The sequence below is a fragment of the Triticum urartu genome, chromosome 6A, assembly GCF_056163025.1.
Source record: "Triticum urartu cultivar PI428250 chromosome 6A, HENAU_Tu73, whole genome shotgun sequence".
Taxonomy (NCBI): domain Eukaryota; kingdom Viridiplantae; phylum Streptophyta; class Magnoliopsida; order Poales; family Poaceae; genus Triticum; species Triticum urartu.
The window spans coordinates 307,533,643-307,554,007 of record NC_141878.1 but is presented as its reverse complement, the minus strand read 5'-3'; the positions used below and the strand labels follow the sequence as shown (position 1 = coordinate 307,554,007).

General features: G+C 53.8%; 1 protein-coding gene across 1 annotated transcript; it reads right to left on the bottom strand.

Annotated features, from left to right (window-relative positions):
• Window positions 1–5,728: 5,728 nt before the first annotated feature.
• Window positions 5,729–6,987, bottom strand: LOC147965092 (uncharacterized). The gene is made up of 3 exons (XM_087530286.1): window positions 6,859–6,987; window positions 6,305–6,496; window positions 5,729–6,100 (listed from the first exon to the last, which is right to left on the bottom strand). Exons 1-3 carry the CDS (start codon window positions 6,985–6,987, stop codon window positions 5,729–5,731), a joined length of 693 nt encoding a protein of 230 aa, XP_087386412.1.
• Between the last annotated feature and the right edge of the window lie 13,378 nt (window positions 6,988–20,365).

Here is a 20,365-nt window from a genome sequence, read left to right as displayed (position 1 = left end):
ACTTTCAGATATGAATGTCTTTTGAATTTCAGATGTGTAGTATTGAGCATGAAGTATTTTATGAATTCTAGAGATCTATCTTTAGCACTTAAGAAAATGTAGTTTCATAGGAGTATAAAAGTGCAGACAATGTGATTCTCAGTAAAGAAACTGCAAGTTTCAGTTTTAGGTAAGAAACTGCAAGTTCAGTTTTAGATAAGAAACTGCAACTTTCAGAGGCAGAGCATTTATATTAACACGGCCTTTTCAAACAGGGATAACATCATGTTGGAAGTTTTATTCATGGTCGTAAATGGAACTACCAGCCAGTTAACATCATGCTGCTCAACATTCATGCATAGCACATCTTCATATGATGCACAGTCAAAAAGATATGCTATTTTCAAAGTGCCCACACAATGTCTAGTGTGCGAAAAATAAAGCAAATGAGGGACGAAGTTTTCGCAAGTGTTGGACGTGGTGTGCGTAGATGACAATGGGGACCCACATGTCAATAATGGGAGAGGCAAAAAATTTGGAGATATTTTCCCTGCATCAGGTGGAATCGAACTCGGGTGGAACAACGGTCAGGTAGTGTCACTTGGCCACTAGGCCAGTTCAGTAGGTTCGGTACAAATAAGGCACTGCACCTTTGTGCGCTCGCCGCGGTGCCACTGTCTGCTATTGTGAACATGCTCAACAAACGAGAGGAATCTGGAGAGGACTGTACGTGGAGAGGCGGACAGTGAGGACACACTAGGTCTATGCCCGTACGCAAGCAAGTGCCACATCAAAAAAATACTTCCTTACGTTGGGGCCCACGGGTTTGTCAACATAGTTACATTTTCTTAGGTGCTTCAACGTAGTTACTAAAGGAGATAAATTTACAATGAAGTCAGGGAGCTGGCAGGTATCATTTATTATCACCGGGGCAGCAACTATCAGCTAGGTTGTGGGCTGCCCCATCTAGGCTTTATTTTTTAACATGCACAACCCACGACATGCCGGTTTGTATTTTCTTGAGGGCCGTCATGTATCGACTAGCCTATGGATCTCCCATCCGAGGTTTTATTTTTCCTGAAACATCAGCAGACCAACTTATGTATTCTTTGAAGAAAACGGGTTCGTTCTATTTTACTATACTAGCGCATGTGCCCGTGTGTTGCAACGGGAGACAAAATTGATGGAGGATGCAGCGGGAGAGAAAATTCATGGAGCGGCTTATTCATTTTCCATATAACTTGCAAACATATATAAACTAATGAACTTTAGTGTAAAAAATGAGAAGCGGTTATTTAATTTGATAACTAAACAAACCCTCTCATCTCGATTTAAAGCGCCCGAGGGCCAAAACTCTACGGCCAAGAGACAACCTCGTGTGAAGATTAAATGCATCTAACTGTAGTCAGTAACCACGTGAAGAAGCAATTTCCATGTACATTACATTTTAGCTCCCACGTGGGATAATTGGCCCGGAAACAATGCACCAATTGGAGGAAAGAAAACGCATCACATGCATTGGCTGGTGCTCTATAACGATCTGTTGGACAGAATAAATCAAGCATTTTTATCGAACGAACCAAAAATAACGGACGTACTCATTGTACCTGGCTTAATAATGATGGATGGAGGTAATAGAGAGAAGTACGAGCTAGTCCAATTTACTCACTCAAGGTTTTTTTTCTTTTTTCAATAAATGTTCGGACTCTTAAAAATTGTTTACATTTTTCAAAATTAGTTCATTTTTTTAAAAAAATAATCATGTTTTCAAAATTTTCCATAAATTCAAAAATAGTTTAGTATTCCAAAATTTGTTCACTTCTTTTAAAAAAATGTGTGAAAACTTTAAAAAGTTTAAATCTTTCGCTGCAATTTTTAGAAAAATAAAATAAAAAAACTACAGTGGCTAGGGACGTTGTTAACTCATGGGAGGTTATGTGATTGGTCCCATTCCATGCACAACTTTTTGCTAACTGTTGTCGTGTTTTGCCACTGCCATTCTTTTCTTTAACAGCAGCGCTGTAAATTGTCCACTGAAGTTACCCTAGCGTACTGGCTATGTATGCGGTTGTTGCAGCTGTAGGTTGTGGGTTCGAGTCCCACCTTGGCACTTTGTTTTTTTGATTTTTTCATCGGACGAAAAGCAAACTCGCATGAGAGGATTTGTGACAGATGATAATAAACATTAATTGCACGACGGACGAAAAAACATGTGAGTCCCATAGCAAACCAAAAAAAGTGGAGAAACAATCCTCCCTTTAATATTAGGTAAAGATAAGAATAGGAACGCCTCGTCCAACTTATGTTTCCCTTCTAACTATATTATATATATCTAAATTATTTCATATATTATTATATATTATTATTATTGTCATCATATATTTAACAGATACATACGTATGTAAGAAAACAATATCCCACATCTTATTAACTTATAAAATAATTTCTTAACAATGAAATGCTGGATTTCTTTGGCAACGAAAATCCTAGTGATTGTTTACAAAAGCTTGGTAAGATTTAAGAAACAATGTAATAATAAATCACTTATTATTTAAATATATTTATAACATAATGCTCAGCCCCTGTTTATTTTTTGATAACATTGATGCGCCCAACCCAACATTATAATTAGAATTAGCCCAGCAAAATCGTGTATTTCGAGAAAGTGTAAATGGCCTGTAATTTTTTAGGAAAAAAATAAATGAGACGCATGGACGCTACATTATTTGTCCACTCAACCTAGCAAATGGACTGTAATTCTTAAAAAAGAGATCAAATTGACTATAAATTCTGAAAAAATGGGTTGACTATGTGCCACATTTTTGGAGGATGAAATCTGGGCCAATAGGTCGAAGCCAACGCAAGTCGTTGTCAACTTTGTCAACAAATGATTCTAACATCGTTAGCCGTTGGATTTACATCCAACGACCGGCATCCATCTTCAATCTCTCTTCTCCTTCCTCCAGCACCAAGGGACCACCTGCTCTCGCCTCGTGCTGCTAGCAGCTCAACTTAGCACGCTTTGCTGTGAAGTGCTACCCCACTGCCGATCAGGCCATCCCTCCACCCCTCCACACCTCCTGTTCTTCTCCACCGACTGCTGAACCACACCGGACCAGAACCAGTTAACCCTCATACACCTCTCCGTCTGCGACTCCACTCTCGCGTCTTCCCATCTACGGCTCGTTGCTGTCCGGGGCCTCGATGTCGTCCACCAGCTTGGATGCACTCGGCTCGGCATGGTCAACGTGGTCAACAAACGACATCCATTGGAAGTGGACAATATGTGGAGAGGCTGACAGCTAGGACCACGGCCACACCCAAGGAAATGCTTCCTTATTACGCACAAAATAATGATTCCTCCACCTGACAGCTAGGACCCAACGGATGGGCCTCTGTATTTCAGGAAAAAAATGTCCCCCCCGCTGACAGCTCAGACCCACCAGCTATATCTTCGAACGCAAGGAAGTGCCTCCTTATTACGCACAAAAAAATGAATACCCCCCCTGCTAGCTAGGACCCACCATAGTGGGTGGCTGAGTTGTGGGCCTACTAAGTTGACCCGGATGAAGGGCTTTGTCAACTTAGTCAATATGAACGATTCTAGCTCCAGTGACCGTACGATGTCCATCCAACGGCCGTAGTGCTTCTTCAACCTCTGGTCTTCTTGCTCCAGCCGCCCAAACTAAGGCTGGTCGTGCCACCTGCTCCTGCCTCCCATGGCCAGTTGAGTTGTCGTGGAGGCCTCACCGCCCTCTACTATTCCCACTGCGGGCCAGGCCCTACGGCGACGGCAGCCTAACACCGCAGCCGAACCAGTGACCCCTTGTACTCCTCTCTGTGTGGGCACCCACTGTCGCGTGTTCCCAGCTCTGCGTTGTCCCCTTCCTAGGCCTCGCCATCGTCCACCACCTTGGTGCTCTCAGAGCGGCATGGTCAATGTGGTCAACGAACGACTTCAATCGGAAGAGTACTATACGTGGAGAGGCTGACAGCTGGGTCTACTACCGCAGCAAGGAAGTGCCTCCTTATTATGCGGAAATAATGATCCCTCCACCTGACAGTAGGGATCCACCAGAAGGACAACCATATTTCACGAAAAAAGGTTCCCCCTTACTGCTGGGACCCACCAGCTACATCTTCACACGCAAGGAAGTGCCTGAGAGTCGGGACCCACCTAGTCGAAGCGTACGTAGTGTTGTCATTGTGGTCGCGAACGTGTGCGTACATACGACCGGTCTGTCTACAGGCTGCAGCGATGAACCGTGGCCGTGTAAGGAGGGCACGTCTCATAATATAGACGCACACGTGTCTAAGTAGAGGTGAGCACGTAGCATGTCACGCAGTCTCGTTAATATCGTGTACACATATGTACAGCCAGGGTGCAATAAAGTAAATAGAGCCATGTACGTACATACGGGCGGGGTCTCGAATGCCTACTCGCGCATACGTATGGCCAGGGCTCGTGTACATGGCTGGGTCGGAATAGAGAAACTGTGTCGTCATCGTGTTCATCGGGAGCCAACCGGCTTCAACGAAACAGCCGATCGAAAGAATGCCTGGCGTACCGCTGAACAGGGGAAACGGCCTTGTGTTCGACCGGCCATGGTCGAAACGGGAGGGGTCTGGCGTACTGCAAAATGGAGGAAACAGACTTCTCTTGGACCTCCTACGGTCAAAACGGGGTCCTGTTGATCAGGAGGGGTGTGGCGTACCGCAAAACAGAGGAACAGACTTGTGTTGAAGCGCTACGGTCGAAATGGGGGTCGTGTTCATCGGGGGGAGTGTGGCATACCGCAAAACGGGACTCCAAAGGATACTGTTCATCTCCACCGATGACTGTCTCCACGGGCTAATGTTCATCCACCGTCGACCTCCTCCAGCCTCCACCTACGACTGTTCATGCATGAGCTCCTGTTCATCCAGCCTCCATCGCTCCTCGACGGGCTACTGTTCAACCAGCCCTCTTCACGGGACCATGTTCAACTACCCCTCCACAGGCTACTGTTCATCCAGCCCTCCGCCACCTACTGTTCAACCAGCCCTCCATGGGGTCATGTTCATCCACTCCAACCAGCTCGATCGGGGTCCTGTTCATCTAGCGACAACGACCTCTACTACCACGGGGTCCTATTCATCCACCCCACATCGGGAACTGTTCATCCACCCCCCAACAACGCTCACTATTCATCAAGAGGAAGCGTCGATCGGCTTTAGTTAGCAGCAGTTGCAAAGGAATCACTCGGTTTTAGTTAACAGCAAGGGATCGATAAAGGTTTAGTAAGGTAGCTAGTGCAATCGCTCGGGTTTAGTTAGAGCCCAATGCCTCGCTCGGGTTCAGTTAGAGCGCAATGCCTCACGCACATGCGCGTACGTGTACGAGAGAAACACGTAAACCTCCATGCATCACTCAGCCCCGAGCACCCACCATAACCGGGAACTCCCCGATATTTTCCTCGCACTCGCTTCTACCATGTTTTTTCCGTCATGGACGGCCCAAAGAATGTCATGCAGCTGCGTCTCCAGCCCACCCAGGACGAAAAGCCCATTTTCTGGCATGATTTTTTGTCATAGAGGCAGCATCCCACCACATCTATGATGATACCGGGTTTTGTCACAATTATTGTCATAGAAGTGTCATAAGCATGACAAATTTTTTTGTTCGGCCCAAAATGTGGCCGATGTGTCTTTTTTTGTAGTGGGGGTGGAGAGCATGCGCTTGAGATCCCGGAAAGCTTCATCCGCCCTGTCATTCCACTTGACCGACGACGTCTTCTTCATCATCTGAACCAGGGGAAAAGGCCCTCTCGCCCAGGCTAAGAAACCGGCTGATAGAGGCCAAGCAGCCTGTAAACATCTGTACATCGCGCAGCCGGGTCGGCTTGCACATGCGCTCGATGGCTTGATTTTTTTCTAGGTTTGCTTCAGTGCCGCGCTCTGAGAAGAGGAAGACGAGTAACTGTCCATCCGGCACGCCGAATAAACACTTCTCCGGGTAGAGCTTGATCTTGTACCTGCGCAGGTTGGCGCAAGTTTTCTTGCGGTTGGCTAGGAGCGTGAGGTGCTGCTTGGTCTTCACCACTATGTCATCGACGTAGGCATGCGCGTTGCGACCGAGTTGCTGTAGCAGTCACTTTTTCATGCAGCGCTTGAAGGTGGCATCGACGTTCTTCAAGCCGAACGACATGGTGATGTAGCAGCAGGCACCAAAGGGCGTGATGAAGGATGTCTTTAGGGCATCAGCCGGGTCCAGCTTGATCTAGTGGTAGCTGGAGTAAGCGTCTTGAAAGCACAAGAGCTCGCAGCCGGCCATGGAATCGATCACCTGATCTATCTGCGGCAGGGAAAAAGGATCCTCGGGGCATGCTTTGTTGAGGCTGGTGTAGTCGATACACATGCGCCAAGTGTCATTCTTCTTCAGGATGGGGAGTGGATTCACCAGCCACACGGGGTGAAAAACTTCCATGATGAAGCCGATGCCGAGCGGCCGGGCAACCCCTTCACTAATGGTTCTTCTCTTCTCATCAGGAAAGCGACACGGGGGTTGATGGACAGGATTGGCATCCTTTTGGACATGTAGTTTGTGCTCAGCCTACTTCCTCGGAACACTCGACATGTCCTTTGGGGACCATGCAAAGATATCCCGATTCTCATGGAGGAAGTCGACGAGCTCGCAATGCTATTTGCTATTGAGGCGGGTGCCCACCACCATGTGTTAGCTGCAGTTCGGGTTGGTCGGGTTGCGCGAGATCTTCTTGGTGTCCTTGGACGGCTAGAATGAGGCCTCGCCAGCTGACTCCTTGGCCGGAGCCGGCACAACCAGATGCTCGCCAGCCAGCGCCACAATCCGGTCTAGCTGGCACCGCTCCTCGGCATTACCAGCGACTCTACCAGCTTGGCACCGGCTCGGGCAGACTCCAGGGATTTCTTGTAGTTGTCAGAAATAGTGATGAGGCCCTTGGAACCCGGCATCTTCATCTTCAAGGAGGCGTAGTGGGGTACCACCATGAACTTCACCAGCGCGGGCCGGCCTAGCAATGCATGGTAGGGGCTAGACAAGTCCACCACCTCAAACCAGATGGGCTAGCGTCGGAAGTGGTCACTGGTGCCGAACAGAATGTCGGGCCAGACCGGCCGATTGGGGAGCAGGAGAGACTCGACACGATGCTGTGGAAAACCGTCTAAGTTGGCTCTAGCTGCTTTGCCTCGATACTGAACTAGGTCATGGTGTCGTGGTAGAGGATGTTGATGCTTCTGCCGCCATTGATGAGGACTTGTGAGAACTTGCAGGTGCGCTTTTCAGCGATTATGGTGGGGTCGAGGACATGGGTGTAGCCATGATGGTCGGATGATCCTCCCGGGTCCAGTTGACCGGACACCCCGACTAGTGCATGTATTCAGGCACAATCGGGACAACAGTGTTCACCTCCTGCCGAAGGAGGCGCTCATTGTGCTTGTTGCCGCCCATGCTGGTGAAGACGACGTAGCAGTCATTTGTGTTGGGGAAGGCTTCATCACGCATGGCGCCGACTGTCGGGGCTGGAGGCGGCGGCAGGGGCGACTGCCCAACACCCGGTGCCGGAGGAGGAGGCGGAAGGATGTCGCCCCTCATGATGTGCTTGGGTGATGGCGCAGTACCGGAGCGTGTGCGTAGACAGCCTTGCGCCGCTGTGCTGTTTGCAGGGGCATCGAGCATCTCTTCAAAACTCATGGTGGGTTGCCATGCGGTCTTGCCAGTTCACTGATGCCGGTTGCCGGCCGGCTCAGCCCGGGGTGCCGTGGCGAGGCGGTTGTCGTAGCGGGGACCTAGCTCCTCAGCCTTGCGCTTGTTGTTCTGCTAGGTGTTCTGGTTGTGGCTGCTCTTGTTAGCCGGCTTGGAGGGCGGCGCCGACAACACCTTGCCAGCGTCGTCCAACACAACTTGAATCTTCATGGAGGTGTCGGCCGTGGCATACTTGTCCGCCGTGGCCATGATCGTGGCCATGGTGGTCGGCTTGGAGCGCAGGAGCTTGTGCTTCAGGAGGGTGCCATCTCCGTAGCCACTCACAAAGTACTGAATGGCCTAGACCTCATGGACTCCCTCGTAGTTGTTCTGGAGCTTGGTCCATCGCGCGATGTACTAGCGTCCAGTCTCATCCGGCCGTTGGACGCACATGGCGAGCTAGCGAGGCCGGTCGAGCCTCTTGTAGGTGCCAGTGAAGTTGTGCACAAAGGCTTGCTCGAAGTTGAGCCACAAGTTGACGTTGTCTGCCGACAGGCTATCTAGCCACGTCTAGGCTGAGTCTTGCAGCATGAGTGGGGCATAGCGCACGGCCAGGCGCTTGTTGCCGCCCACGATGCCGATGGCGGTGGTGTAGTCGGTGAGCCAATCCTCCGGCTTGGTAGTCCCATTGTACTTGGGGTGTCCTGGGGGAGCGTGAACCCCTTGGTGAAGGGTTCATCTCGGATGCGTGGCCCGAAGCAAGCCAGGCCGACTACGTTCTCCTCCAGCTAGAGGGAGAGAGCTAGCTACTCGATGCGGAGGCTGGCGTCGTCGTTGTTGATGTCGCGTAGGACTAGCCGGCTAGCGACCGGGTCGCGGGGATCCGGCCCAGCGGAAACTAGGCGGGCACGCCGGCCAGTTGGCGGGGGGATATCTTGCCGGCAACACTCGTCTGGAGCCAGCTTGTTGCCCAGGTCGTCGCCAGCTGTCACGGTGTGGTCACGTCGGGTTCATCTTCTCTGGGTTTTCCCAGACTAGGCCTCGTTGGGGCGCGGAGAAGATGCCTACTGGGTGTCCCGGGGCTCACGGTCTCGGGCGCGATGCGAACCGGATGCCATGGGAGTACTGAGGTGGTTCTGCTGTGTGTTCACAGTGGCAAGAAGCTCGTGCATGCACTCCTGCAACTCCTCGCCCTACAGGAGCTCTAAGCCATCGGCGGTCTCCTCCGTGGCGCGCTTGTTCTTGACGGGGGTCTCGTAGATGGGCGGGACCACGCCTAACTTGTGGTTGATGGCGCCACCATGCGTCCACACCTCGGCGACCTAGCTGGGCTCGGCCGCGGCCAGCATGAAGCTGTACATGGCGTCGCGCTCCCATTGGGCAGACTCCAGCCGGTGCTGCATCGCAACAAGCACCGTGGCCTCGTCCTGCAGGCGCACATGCTCCTTGTCGAGCCGATCCCTGGCCTGGGTGGCATCAATGTCAGTGGTGACGAGGATGCTGAGATTCTGCAGCATCGCGTGTAGCGGATCGGTCGGGCTGGCGTCAGTGGCTGTGGCCTTGGCCGCGTCGGCCTTCTTCACGGCGGTGTTCGAAGAAGAAGTGGGGCAGTGGTGAGCGCCACCATGCGGGTGCAGACATCCACCACGTCACTGGAGATGTTGTAGTCGAGGGGGACGGGCGAGTCGGCCACGTCGAGCACCCCACTTGGGTACTCATTGGGGGCGAGCGCGACGTAGACACGCAACACGCCAAAGGGCACGACGGACGAGCCGGTGAAGCACCAAGCGCGGGTACCAAGCAATGCATGATGCGCTCGCCGGATTCGGTGAAGGGCTTCGTCTGAAACGTGACGCCGCTTGGTGCCGTGACCTGCCCCACGGTGGGAGCCAACTATCGTGGTGATCTCACGGCAGATGCCATCGGATGGCTAAAAGAGGGGACAGACACATGGGCACCGGTGGGTTCCAGAAGCAAGGTTCGCACGACAAATGCGTGACATGAGACGTACCCAGGTTCGGGGCTCTTTAGAGAGATAACACCCCTAGTCCTGCCGAGTATGTTTATATGAAGTGGATACATGTTTTCTCCTAGAGCTGTTCGAGGGGAGGAAGACAGACCAATGCATGCGCTGCTTCTCTGGTGTGGGATGGATGTGTGTGCACGTGAGTGTTCTAAGGAAGGACTGCGCTGAACCCCTCTACATGGGGGGGCACCGGGAGGTCTTATAGGCTGGCGCCTGGGGTTACAATGGTAATGTTACATGTGCCCAGGGCCCTGGTGTCAACTCTGGGAGCCGGCAGTGGGTGCTGCCGGGTCTGCTGGGCTCGGGTGTCGCCGGGACCTATCGGATCACGGGTTCCGGCAAAACCCTTAGTGGCAAAACCCTTAGGTTTGAACACTGGGGTGCGCGTGAAGGTCTCCCCCCTATCGATCCGCATCCTCACTTAGCCTAGATCTCACGAACTAACTCGACGAGCTCACAACACAAAGGACACAAGATTTGTACTGGTTCGGGCCACCATTATGGTGTAATACCCTACTCCAGTGTGATGGTGGATTGCCTCTTGGGCTGAGGATGAACAGTACAAGGGGAAGAACAACCTCCTCAGGTTGAGGTGTTCATGTGCTTGGTGCACTTGTGTGGCTGTGGATGAACTCGATGATCTATCTCCCTTCCTATGGTGGTGGCTAGTTCTATTTATAGAGGCCCTGGTCCTCTCCCCAAATATTGAGCGGGAACGGAGCCAACTACGGCCAATTTGAAAGGGGACAGCTACTACAAGCTATCCTGACAAAGGTGGTCTTCACGTGCCAAAGGTTCTGGTGGTGACGCCGTCCTGGGCTCCATGGTGACCTCCATCTTGCCGTCCTTCTAGTCTTGGTCTCGTTACACCAATATGGAAACCTTTGCTTGATTCCTCTGTACTCCGCGCCTACGCTTGCCCCCTTAGCACTAAAGTGGAATCAAGGACGCTGCGTTCACTGGCGCCCGCCTGGTCTCGATCGTCATGACTTATGTCACGAGAATCCCGCGAGGTTTGCCCTACCTTGAATTCTCTGCCCGTCACGAGCCGGCATGGCGAGGCCACTCCTGAGGAGGTTGTGTGTCGTCTGCCTCACGAGGCTCGGCCCCTTGTGAGGGTGTTGATTCCTTGTTGATCAAGATGGGCCATACAGGCCTGCTAGCAAAGCCACGCAGTGGACCGCAGGCAGGCAAGTCTGGGGACACCGACAATAGCCCCCGGGCCCAAGGCGCGCTCGGGCTTGGCTTCGGGATGAAGCCAAGGTCAAGTGCGGAGCGCCGCAGGCCCCAATAGCCTGCGGCCTCGATCGACGCGTCGTGGTTGATTGGACGTGGGTGTCTCCGCTTCCCCACGCTACCTCGGCAACCGCCCAATGTGACAAGTCCCTGCGACATGTAAGGAAGACCATCATTACCTGTGATCGTGGGGGGTGCTGGTTGGCCTTCTCCTGGTATAAATGGGAGGGGGCGGAGCCCCCGTTGCCCATCTTTCCTCTGCCTCTCCTGCTTCTTCTTCCTAGCTCCACTTGTTGCTTGTGTAGGCATGGCACCGATCCGGAGGTTCTCAGACGCAGAGAAAGGCAAGGCTCCCCTCAACGTGCCCGAGCTGCTCCCACCGAAGAAAAGGAGGTCTCATCGCCGCGAGATGGTCGCGAGGCCGGTGGTGTCGAGGCCCTGGTATGAGAGGCCGCCTCCTGGGTAACCGCTGCCCTTGTATGCCCATGGTAACGACTCCAGAGGGAGGAGCAGTGAGCGGCGCCGCCCGCGCCAGGGCCATGGTCGCCGTGCCGCGGAGGCGCACGTCGTCGCCCAGGGGTCCATGTTGCATACTCTTTGCGCGAGTTCGTGTTGTAGGCGGTGATGCCCCTGAGCACCTGGATATGCCTCCCGCCATTCTTCGCTACCGAGATGCCGCCGAGGGGCCTTCGCAAACTTTGGCTGCAGTATGCCGACTGCGACACCCCAGCCATTGGAGCGGAGATTGGAACCGTAGCCTCCAGGAAGATCTACATGACCCGAGGCTGGGGTGAGATTGCCTGAGTCTGCCACGCGGAGGGCGCTTTCATGATCCACTTCAAGTACGACGGCGCTTCCGTGTTGTTCTTCAAGGTCATCGACGAGGAAGGCCGCCGCCTGGAGTGCTGCCTGGAAGGAGGTCGCCAGGACGATGCTGGGGCGGGCGTGGGGCCCGCCACCTGTCTTTGCTGCAGCTCCTCCAGCGACAACGGTGACTCTTGGTGGTCCAGCGACCATCCTGAGCTCTTGGAGTCTCCGGAGACGAGCGACGACAGCTACGTTCCCCCAAGATCCTGCCGAGCCCGGAGTAGGGCCGCGGCGTCCAGCCACCGCCACCACTGACCTGGATGGGGCTGGCGCCGGCCTCACGTGGCCCACTGTTGATGATGGCTTCGGCGACACCTGGTGTGCATAGATAGAACCCCTAGGAATTCCTTCCCTTTTGTTCTGTGCAAGGAATTAAGAAACGGACCCTGTGGGGGTGTGTAAAGCATCTTTAATGCCTTTTGTCAATATAGCCCTTGTTATGAAGATTTGTGTGCGCTTATCCTGCCGAGGCTCAGCCTCCCCTTTCCAATCATGCGGCAACTTGGTGCTCTACGCTGACAGGTCCCGGTCCCCAGGCAGGCTTCAGCCGTCGCTAGTATGCCAGGTCGAATGCCGTGGTCAAGGCCAGTTGGTGAGCGGCCCGGGGTCCAGTAAGAGATCCTGAGGCGCGATGCTCAAGAGGTCCCCTTTAGCATGCAAGCAGCTATCTTAGGATGGGAAAGGAAGAAAACGTTGCCGCAGGAAGGCATCGAAGGAAGTGAGGGAGGGTCTCGTGCCACAAGGGACTGGTGCGAAGGAAGTGAGTGAGGGTCTCGTGCCACAAGCGACTGGTGGATCCAGAGCGGGAACTTATCTTTGGCTGTCTGGGGTCTGCTCCTCGGGTCCTATCGGACTCGCACACCGGTCACTGTAGTGTGGCTAGGTCTGGCCTGTGCGGGCCAACCCCCCCTCCATGTTCTTCTTGATGCTCTGCGTCCTCGGGTCCCGGCCCTTGAGCGAGCTCAGCCGCCGCTGGTATGCCAGGTCGCGTGTCGTGGTCAAGACGAGGGGTGAGGGCTGGAGATCCAGTAAGAGCTCCTGAGGCGCGATTCTTAGGAGCCCTCCTTTTATCGCGCAAGTGAATCGCATGAGAGGAGAGAGAGATTCCATGGTACCGCCTGTTGTGGCCCTCATGAAGTTCCTGCAAGCTAGCGCAAGGAAGGGAACCGGTCGCTGTGGTGATTGCCGATTTGCTTCTGGTGCGTGAGTGGGGACTCCCTGCTACGGAGAGCCCCCGGGGCGTGTACAGCCATGCCCTGACACGTGGCTTGCATGACAGGGCTAGACGAGGTGTATCTGGGCACTCGTGAGCCAGCGCGGGACTCACAAGGCCCTACCTCAAGGCGGGTTCCGCCTGGTCTTGGTTCTTGTTTGCTGTCTTGGTCCTACGAAATGGTTAAACAACGCGAAGAGTCCTGAAGAAAGACGGCCGACGCTCGGCTCCCACGGTGGGTGACAGTCAAGTAGACGATAGTCATAGATAGATTAAGCATGGAAAGCAACCTAGCTCAGGTAAGTGCAGGGAAGATGCATGCCACTGGGTCCGGACCGAGCCGCTAGGGGATGATGCAGCCCGAGGGGCACCCCCAAAAGGGTAAGCTAAAGACATAAAAGGAAAGATACATGCCACATGGACGAACCCACGTGGCCTGGGGATGATGCTTCCCTGCGAGCGCTCCCAGCTGAATGAACTTGGGAAAATGTCACCTGGTTCTATTCTCGAAGGAGAGTTGGGGTTGTTGAATGTGTGCGGCGAGAGGGTTGCCCCTCACGAGCCACCGGGGCCCTGAGGCTCAGGAGGCCCTAGGGGTCTAGGGGGTTCCCCGAGGACTGTCTTCATCTCCGCCAGCACCACATGGTGCCTGGCCTTTGGAGCCGCTAGGATGCTCCGCAGGTTGCACTGATAGGCAGCCGCCACACTCGGCAGACCAAATGGCATGCGAACGTAGCTGTGAGGTGGGCCCTCGCAGCGCCCACGCGCGAAGGCCAGAGAAGCTCCTGAGAGGCGGCCCGATTGAGCCCTAGGACATCGACGCAGACGCGCAGCCCAGCATCCTTGCCTGGATGGGGAGCTACGCCTGGTGAGCGGCGGCTGCCGCGCATGGGCCTTGCGTCTTGCAGTTCCTGAGTGGTCTTGGTGATGAACTCCTGACAGTGGGCACTCCTTGCCCTGTGTTCTCCTGAGTGAAACGTGCCGCGAAGCATGCCTCCAAGTGGTGCCCAAGCGACTTCCTTGTGATGCTGGCAAGGTTTGAGGCACTCCAGAAGGGAGCCCCCGAGCCCTGCCCAAGAGGGGCGCTAGGCGCGCTTCCCTATGCGATGGAGGGAGGCGCCCCAAGCACGGACGCCGATCCTGACGAGGAGCCGCTTGCTTGAGGCCCTGTGTCATGCAGCTGCTTCTTCTTCTTAGGTGTCGCCTCAAGAGGGCGCTCACCCTGACTGTCAGGGTCCTCGATTGCTGCAGCTTCGAAGGCACGGTCGAGGGAGCACAGCGCATCTCTTTCTTCGCACGGGACTGTGATGATCCCGCCGCTTCCCGGCATCTTGAGGACATTGTAGCCGTGATGGGTCACCGCCATGAACTTGGCCAGGGCTGGATACCCGAGGATGGCGTTGTATGACAGCTGGATGTGGGCGACATGAAGTCGATGAGTTCGGTGCGGTACTTGTTGCGTTCTCCGAAGGTAACGGGGAGGCATACCTAACCAATTGGGGTAGTAGAGCCGTCGGTCACTCCTGAGAAAGGCTTGGTAGGCTGAAGCTGGTCATATGGCACTTGGAGGTTGTCAAACGTGTCGACGGACAGGACATCGAGCCCTGCACCGCCGTCAATGAGGGTCTTGGTAACTTGCACGTTGCTGATGACTGGCGAACAGAGCATTGGGAGGACACAAGTAGTAGTCGCGCACTTGAGCTGATCTGCCAAAATGAACGTGATGGGGCACCTGGTCCATCTGAGCGTGTGCGTGGCCTCGAGCTTGGGGAGAACTGCATTCACTTCACGGGCAAATTGTTTGAAGATACGCTGCGAGGCTGGGGCTTCAGCTCCACCCAAGATGCAGGCGATAGCGCGTGGTTCCTAGAAGCCCCCAGCCCCGTCGTCTTGATGGTGGTGTCATTCCTTCTCGGTGGTGGCGGTAGTGGAGGGAGGCTTGTGTTGCCTTGAGGACAAGCCTCACGAGGCTAGTCCCACCAGGCGCCCTCGCGAGGCTGATCCTGCCAGCGGTCCTCACGAGGCCGGTCATGCCACTCCTGGCGTGGGCCACGGTCGTCCCAGTGTCCGCCACCACGTCCTCCTCCTCGGCCGTAGCCCTGGTCGCTGCGCTCGGAGCATCAACCGAAGCGTCCTTCTCGAATGGCCCTGAGCTCTTGACAGTCGCTGGTGTTGTGGGTATGCAGGTTATGGAAGGCTCGGGCTGGTCTCTGCCGCGCATGGTGTCTGGCTCCGCCACGAGCACAGCTGCTCCCTTGCGCTTCACATCCTTGGCCTTGGTCTTCTTCTCCTCTCGGTCCACAGCAGGGAGCTTGAGGAGGGAGAGGTGCCCCTCCTCAACTCTTGCACACTTGGTCACGATGTTGAATAGCTCCAGGTTTGTGCACAGCTCCTCATGGATGGGGAGCTCCTCCTTCATCTTGACGTCACGGACACCGTTGAAGAACGCTGAGATGATGGCCTCGTCGGTCACCTTGGGGATCTTGATCCGCGCGCTGTTGAAGCGCTGGATGTACTTCTGTAGGGTCTTTCCTGTTTGTTGCCTGATGCGGCGCAGGTCACCCGCGACCGGGGGGCGGTCGCGAGTTCCCTGGAAGTTGGCGATGAAGTGGACACGCATCTCGTCCTAGGAGGAAATTGAGCATGGAGGCACGTTCAAGAGCCAGGAGCAGGGGCCATCCTTGAGAGCCATGGGAAACTAGTTCGCCATGACTTTCTCGTCACCATTGGCCGCCTCGATGCTCATCTTGTAGAGCTGCAGGAACTCCGCGGGGTCGGGGGTGCCGTCGTAGCGAGGAGGCAGATCTGGCTTGAATTTGCCCGGCCAGGCGACGCTACGCAGCTCGGGGGTGAAGGCGCAGCAGCTGGCCGTGGTCACCGGTGCCTGCCTTGGAGGTGGAGCTTCGTCTCGGCGCCCGTGCACCGCTACGGCAAGCGGCGCGGGGCCTTGCTGCAGCAAACGATCCGGGCGCGGCAGAGCGAGAAGTGACGGATCGTTCGCTTGCGGTCGAGGGACTTCTTGACAGCTTCTTTTTTCACGCGCGGGTGCCGTACGTGGTGGGTCGCGCCGTGGAACCGCGTGTCTTGGCGCTAGGGCGCCGTCTTGGGGCAGAGGTGGTGGAGGTCCTTCACGAGCCGCGTCGCCCGTGGCTGGCGGAGGGCAAGGCAGAGAGTGGGACGGTGCAGGGGAGCGCCCTACGCTGCGGAAAAGCTTGGCGATGCGGTCAAGCCAGTCCTCGTAGAGGTCGTCGACTGGGCAGTAGCGCAGAAGCTCATGCGCCATGAGGAGCGCGGCCCATGCGTCTGTTGGAATGTGACGAGTGTGGGACGACGAACTAGTGGGAGTCAGCGATGGAGTGGCGGTGTGGCCGTCCTGTCGCACCGAGGGGTGCAGCGAGGATGCTTGCTGCTTGTTTCCCACCAGGCCGGTGGTGACGTTGGCGGCAGGCGACGGAGAGCGACGGGGTGGCGAGGGCAGCCCGACGCTCGGCACCGGCGCGACGTGCGTCTGCCATGGAGACGATGGAGCGACGTGACGCGGAGTGACGGCAGGGAAGCTTCGGCGCACCCCTACCTGGCGCGCCAAATGTCGGATCACGGTTTCCGGCAAAACCCTTAAGGTTCGAACACTAGGGTGCGCGTGATGGTCTCCCCCCTATTGATCTGCGTCCTAACTTAGCCTAAATCTCACGAACTAACTCGACGAACTCGCAACACAAAGGACACAAGATTTATACTGGTCTGGGCCACCGTTGTGGTGTAATGCCCTACTCTAGTGTGGTGGTGGATTGCCTCTTGGGCTGAGGATGAACAGTACAAGGGGAAGAACACCCTCCTCAGGTTTAGGTGTTCTTGTGCTTGGTGCACTTGTGTGGCTATGGATGAACTTGATGATCTCTCTCCCTGCCAATGGTGGTGGCTAGTTCTATTTATAGAGGCCCTGGTCCTCTCCCCAAATATTGAGCGGGAAGGGAGCCAACAACGGCCAATTTGAAAGGGGACAGCTAGTAAAAGCTACCTGACAAAAGGTGGTCTACGCCTGCCAAAGGTTCTGGGTGGTGACGCCGTCCTGGGCTCCATGGTGACCTCCGTCTTGCCGTCCTTCTAGTCTTGGTCTCATTGCACCAATATGGAAACCTTTGCTTGATGCATTGGTACTCCGCGCCTGCGCTTGCCCCCTTAGCACTAATGAGGAAACAAGGACGTTGCACACGCTGGCGCCCGCGTGGTCTCGATCGTCATGTCTTACGTCACGAGAACCTCGCGAGATTTGCCCTACCTTGAACTCTCTGCCCCTCACGAGCCGGCATGGCGAGGCCGCTCTTGTGGATGTCTTGTGTCGTCCGCCTCGCGAGGCTTGGCCCCTCGCGAGGGTCTTGATTCCTTGTTGATGAAGATGGGCCGTACAGGCCTACTAGCAAAGCCACGCCGTGGGTCGCAGGCAGGCAAGTCTGGGGACCCCTGTTCCTAGAACGCCAACAGGACCGCCAGGTGCGGGCCATACCGGGGACACCTGGTGCGGGTACTGCCGTATGCTGGGTACTGTGGCACGCCTTACCGGGCATCATGCAACGGTCAACGCCGCCCTACTACAGGGTCGTGCCCCAAGGACACCGCCCGCCCCAGGCGGGGGCATGGTGAGCGCCGTTGTCGCGCCCGCCGGGGCCGGCGTAAACGAGGGAGCACTGTAGCCATGCTTACTTGTCGCCAGGATTGAATTCTCTTGGATGGCTGGCATGCGCTAGCCGGCTGGCCGCGCTGCGGCACCCTGCCGGCTCATGCTGGGGAGTCGGCCAGGGGTGAGCTGGATTGAGGGGCTTTGCTAGGGGGCCATCCCCCCGATGGATATGCAAAGCAGTTCTAGACAGGAATCCGAGGAGACTCCTGGGGCTGCCATTCCCATTGAATATTATGAAAAAACACATGATGAAAAATCCTAAGGAGGATGATGAGGAAACTCTTTGTAGGGGCAAGAGACAAAGGACTGCAAAGACCTTTGGTGATGATTTCTTCGTGTACCTCATGGATTATTTATAACCCACAAGTATAGGGGATCTTTTGTAGCATTTTTCAATAAAGAAGTGTGTCGAACCCAACGAGGAGCTAAAGGTTGAACAAATATTCCCTCAAGTTCTATCGACCACCGATACTACTCTACCCACACTTAACGTTTGCTTTACCTAAACAAGTATGAAACTGGAAGTACTTTGTGTGAATAAAACTATGAATAAATTGCAAGATAATAAATTTAGCAGTTTAGTAGAAAGCTTTTGTCACACAAGAAAGTTATTTGTCCCTAGGTGATCTAAAACTAAACTGGTAATCATTATTGCAATTTTATATGAGGGAGAGGCATGAGCTAACGTACTTTACATACTTGGATCATATGCACTTATGATTGGAACTCTAGTAAGCATCTGCAACTACCAAAGATCATTAAGGTAAGACCAAACCATTGCATTAAGTATGAAGTCCTCTTTATCCTATACGCACCAAGCCACCTATTCGGGTATGTGTTTCCGTCACTCACGCCACCGACCATAAGCGAATCATGAATGTATTGCGACACCCTACAGCGGGGTTCCCTCACGTTTGCGCGACACGAAGGGCACCGTAGGACAACACCAAAATAAATTATACAACTCAAACCAATCATCATCATGAATCAACCCGTGGGAGAAGACAAATCTACTCAAACATCATAGGATAACCACATATCACTGGATAATAATATATAGTGTTGAGCTCCATCTTTAAGTAGAGAATTGCAGCGGGAATAAAGAGGTTACACCGCTGAATAGAGGTGGGGAAAGTTGGTGCTGATGGTAGCAAGGTTGTTGGTGTACATCGCCACCACGATCCTTGCCTCGGCGGCACTCTGGCGCCACCGGGAGAGAGGGGGAGAGACCCCCCTCCTTCTTCTTCTTACTTGGCCTCCCCCGTAGATGGGAGGAGGGTTTCCCCTTCAGTCTATGGCATCCATGGTAGCGGAGGGGCAACAGACCCTCCTAGATTGGATCTATCTTTCTGTTCTGTTCTGCTTCGTGTTCCAGTTTTCTGGCCCTTCACCGTTTCTTAAATTCCAGGAGATCCGTAACTCCGATTGCGCTGAAATTTCAACACGATTTTTTCTGGATATAAGCTTCCTTACGCCTGAAGAAAGAGCCCCAACCGACTTAAGGGGTCCCCACTAGGCACCACCACGCGCCAGGGAGTGTAGGCGCGCCCTGGTGGTTAGTGGAGGTTGTGAGCCTCCGTTTGAGTTGATTCCACCTCCCAAAAATCACATATATTCCAAAATAATTCTCCGCAAATTTTTATCGCGTTTGGAATTTGTTTGATATGGATATTCTGCGAAGCAAAAAAACATGAAACAAACAGGAACTAGCACTGCGCATTGGATCAATATGTTAGTCCCAAAAAATAATATAAAATGTTGCCAAAAGTATATAAAAGTTGTATAATATTGGCATGGAACAATCAAAAAATATAGATATGATGGAGACGTATCAGCATCCCTAAGCTTAATTCTTGCTCGTCCTCAAGTAGGTAAATGATAAAAAGTTAATTTTTGATGCGGAATGCTACCTAGCATAATCTTGATCATATAATCTAATCATGGCATGAATATTAAGACACAAGTGATTCAAAGCACTAGTCTATAATTTCACATAAAGACAGCAATACTTAGGCATCCCAACAAACAATCATGTCTTTCAAAATATCAATGCTAAAGATTGCTATCCCTACAAAATCATACAGGCTTGTCATCCTCCATCTTCTTCACTCAAACTATTTACAATGCATAACCCTGATGACAAGCTGAGCAATTAGTCCATACTTTTTAACGTGCTTCAGATTTTTCAACCCTCACGCAATACATGAGCGCAAGCCATGGACATAGCAATATGGATGGAATAGAGTATGATGATAGGGGTAAACATAGAGAAGACAAGAAGTAAGAAAGCCTCACATCAATACAGCTAATCAACGGGCTATGGTGATGCCCATCAATTGATATCAATGCGAGGAGTAGGGATTTCCATGCAACGGATGCACTAAGAGCTACAAGAGCATCTCCAGCCGCGCCCGCAACAGGCTCCCCATGTAGCGCCGGCGGGCTAAAATCGGCCCAGTCACGCCCCCAGGAGTTTGTTTTTTGTCGGGTTGGCCCGAAATAATAGTCGGCGCACCCGAGCCGAACCCGGCACGCTGGGGGTGCCTGGGGGCACCGATACAAGTGAAAAGGAGCGTGCGGGCGCCTGGGGGGACCCTGGGCTGCTCGCCGTCGCCGGGCTACGCCGACGGGGGCGCGCACGGTGGGTTCAACCCCAACATCACC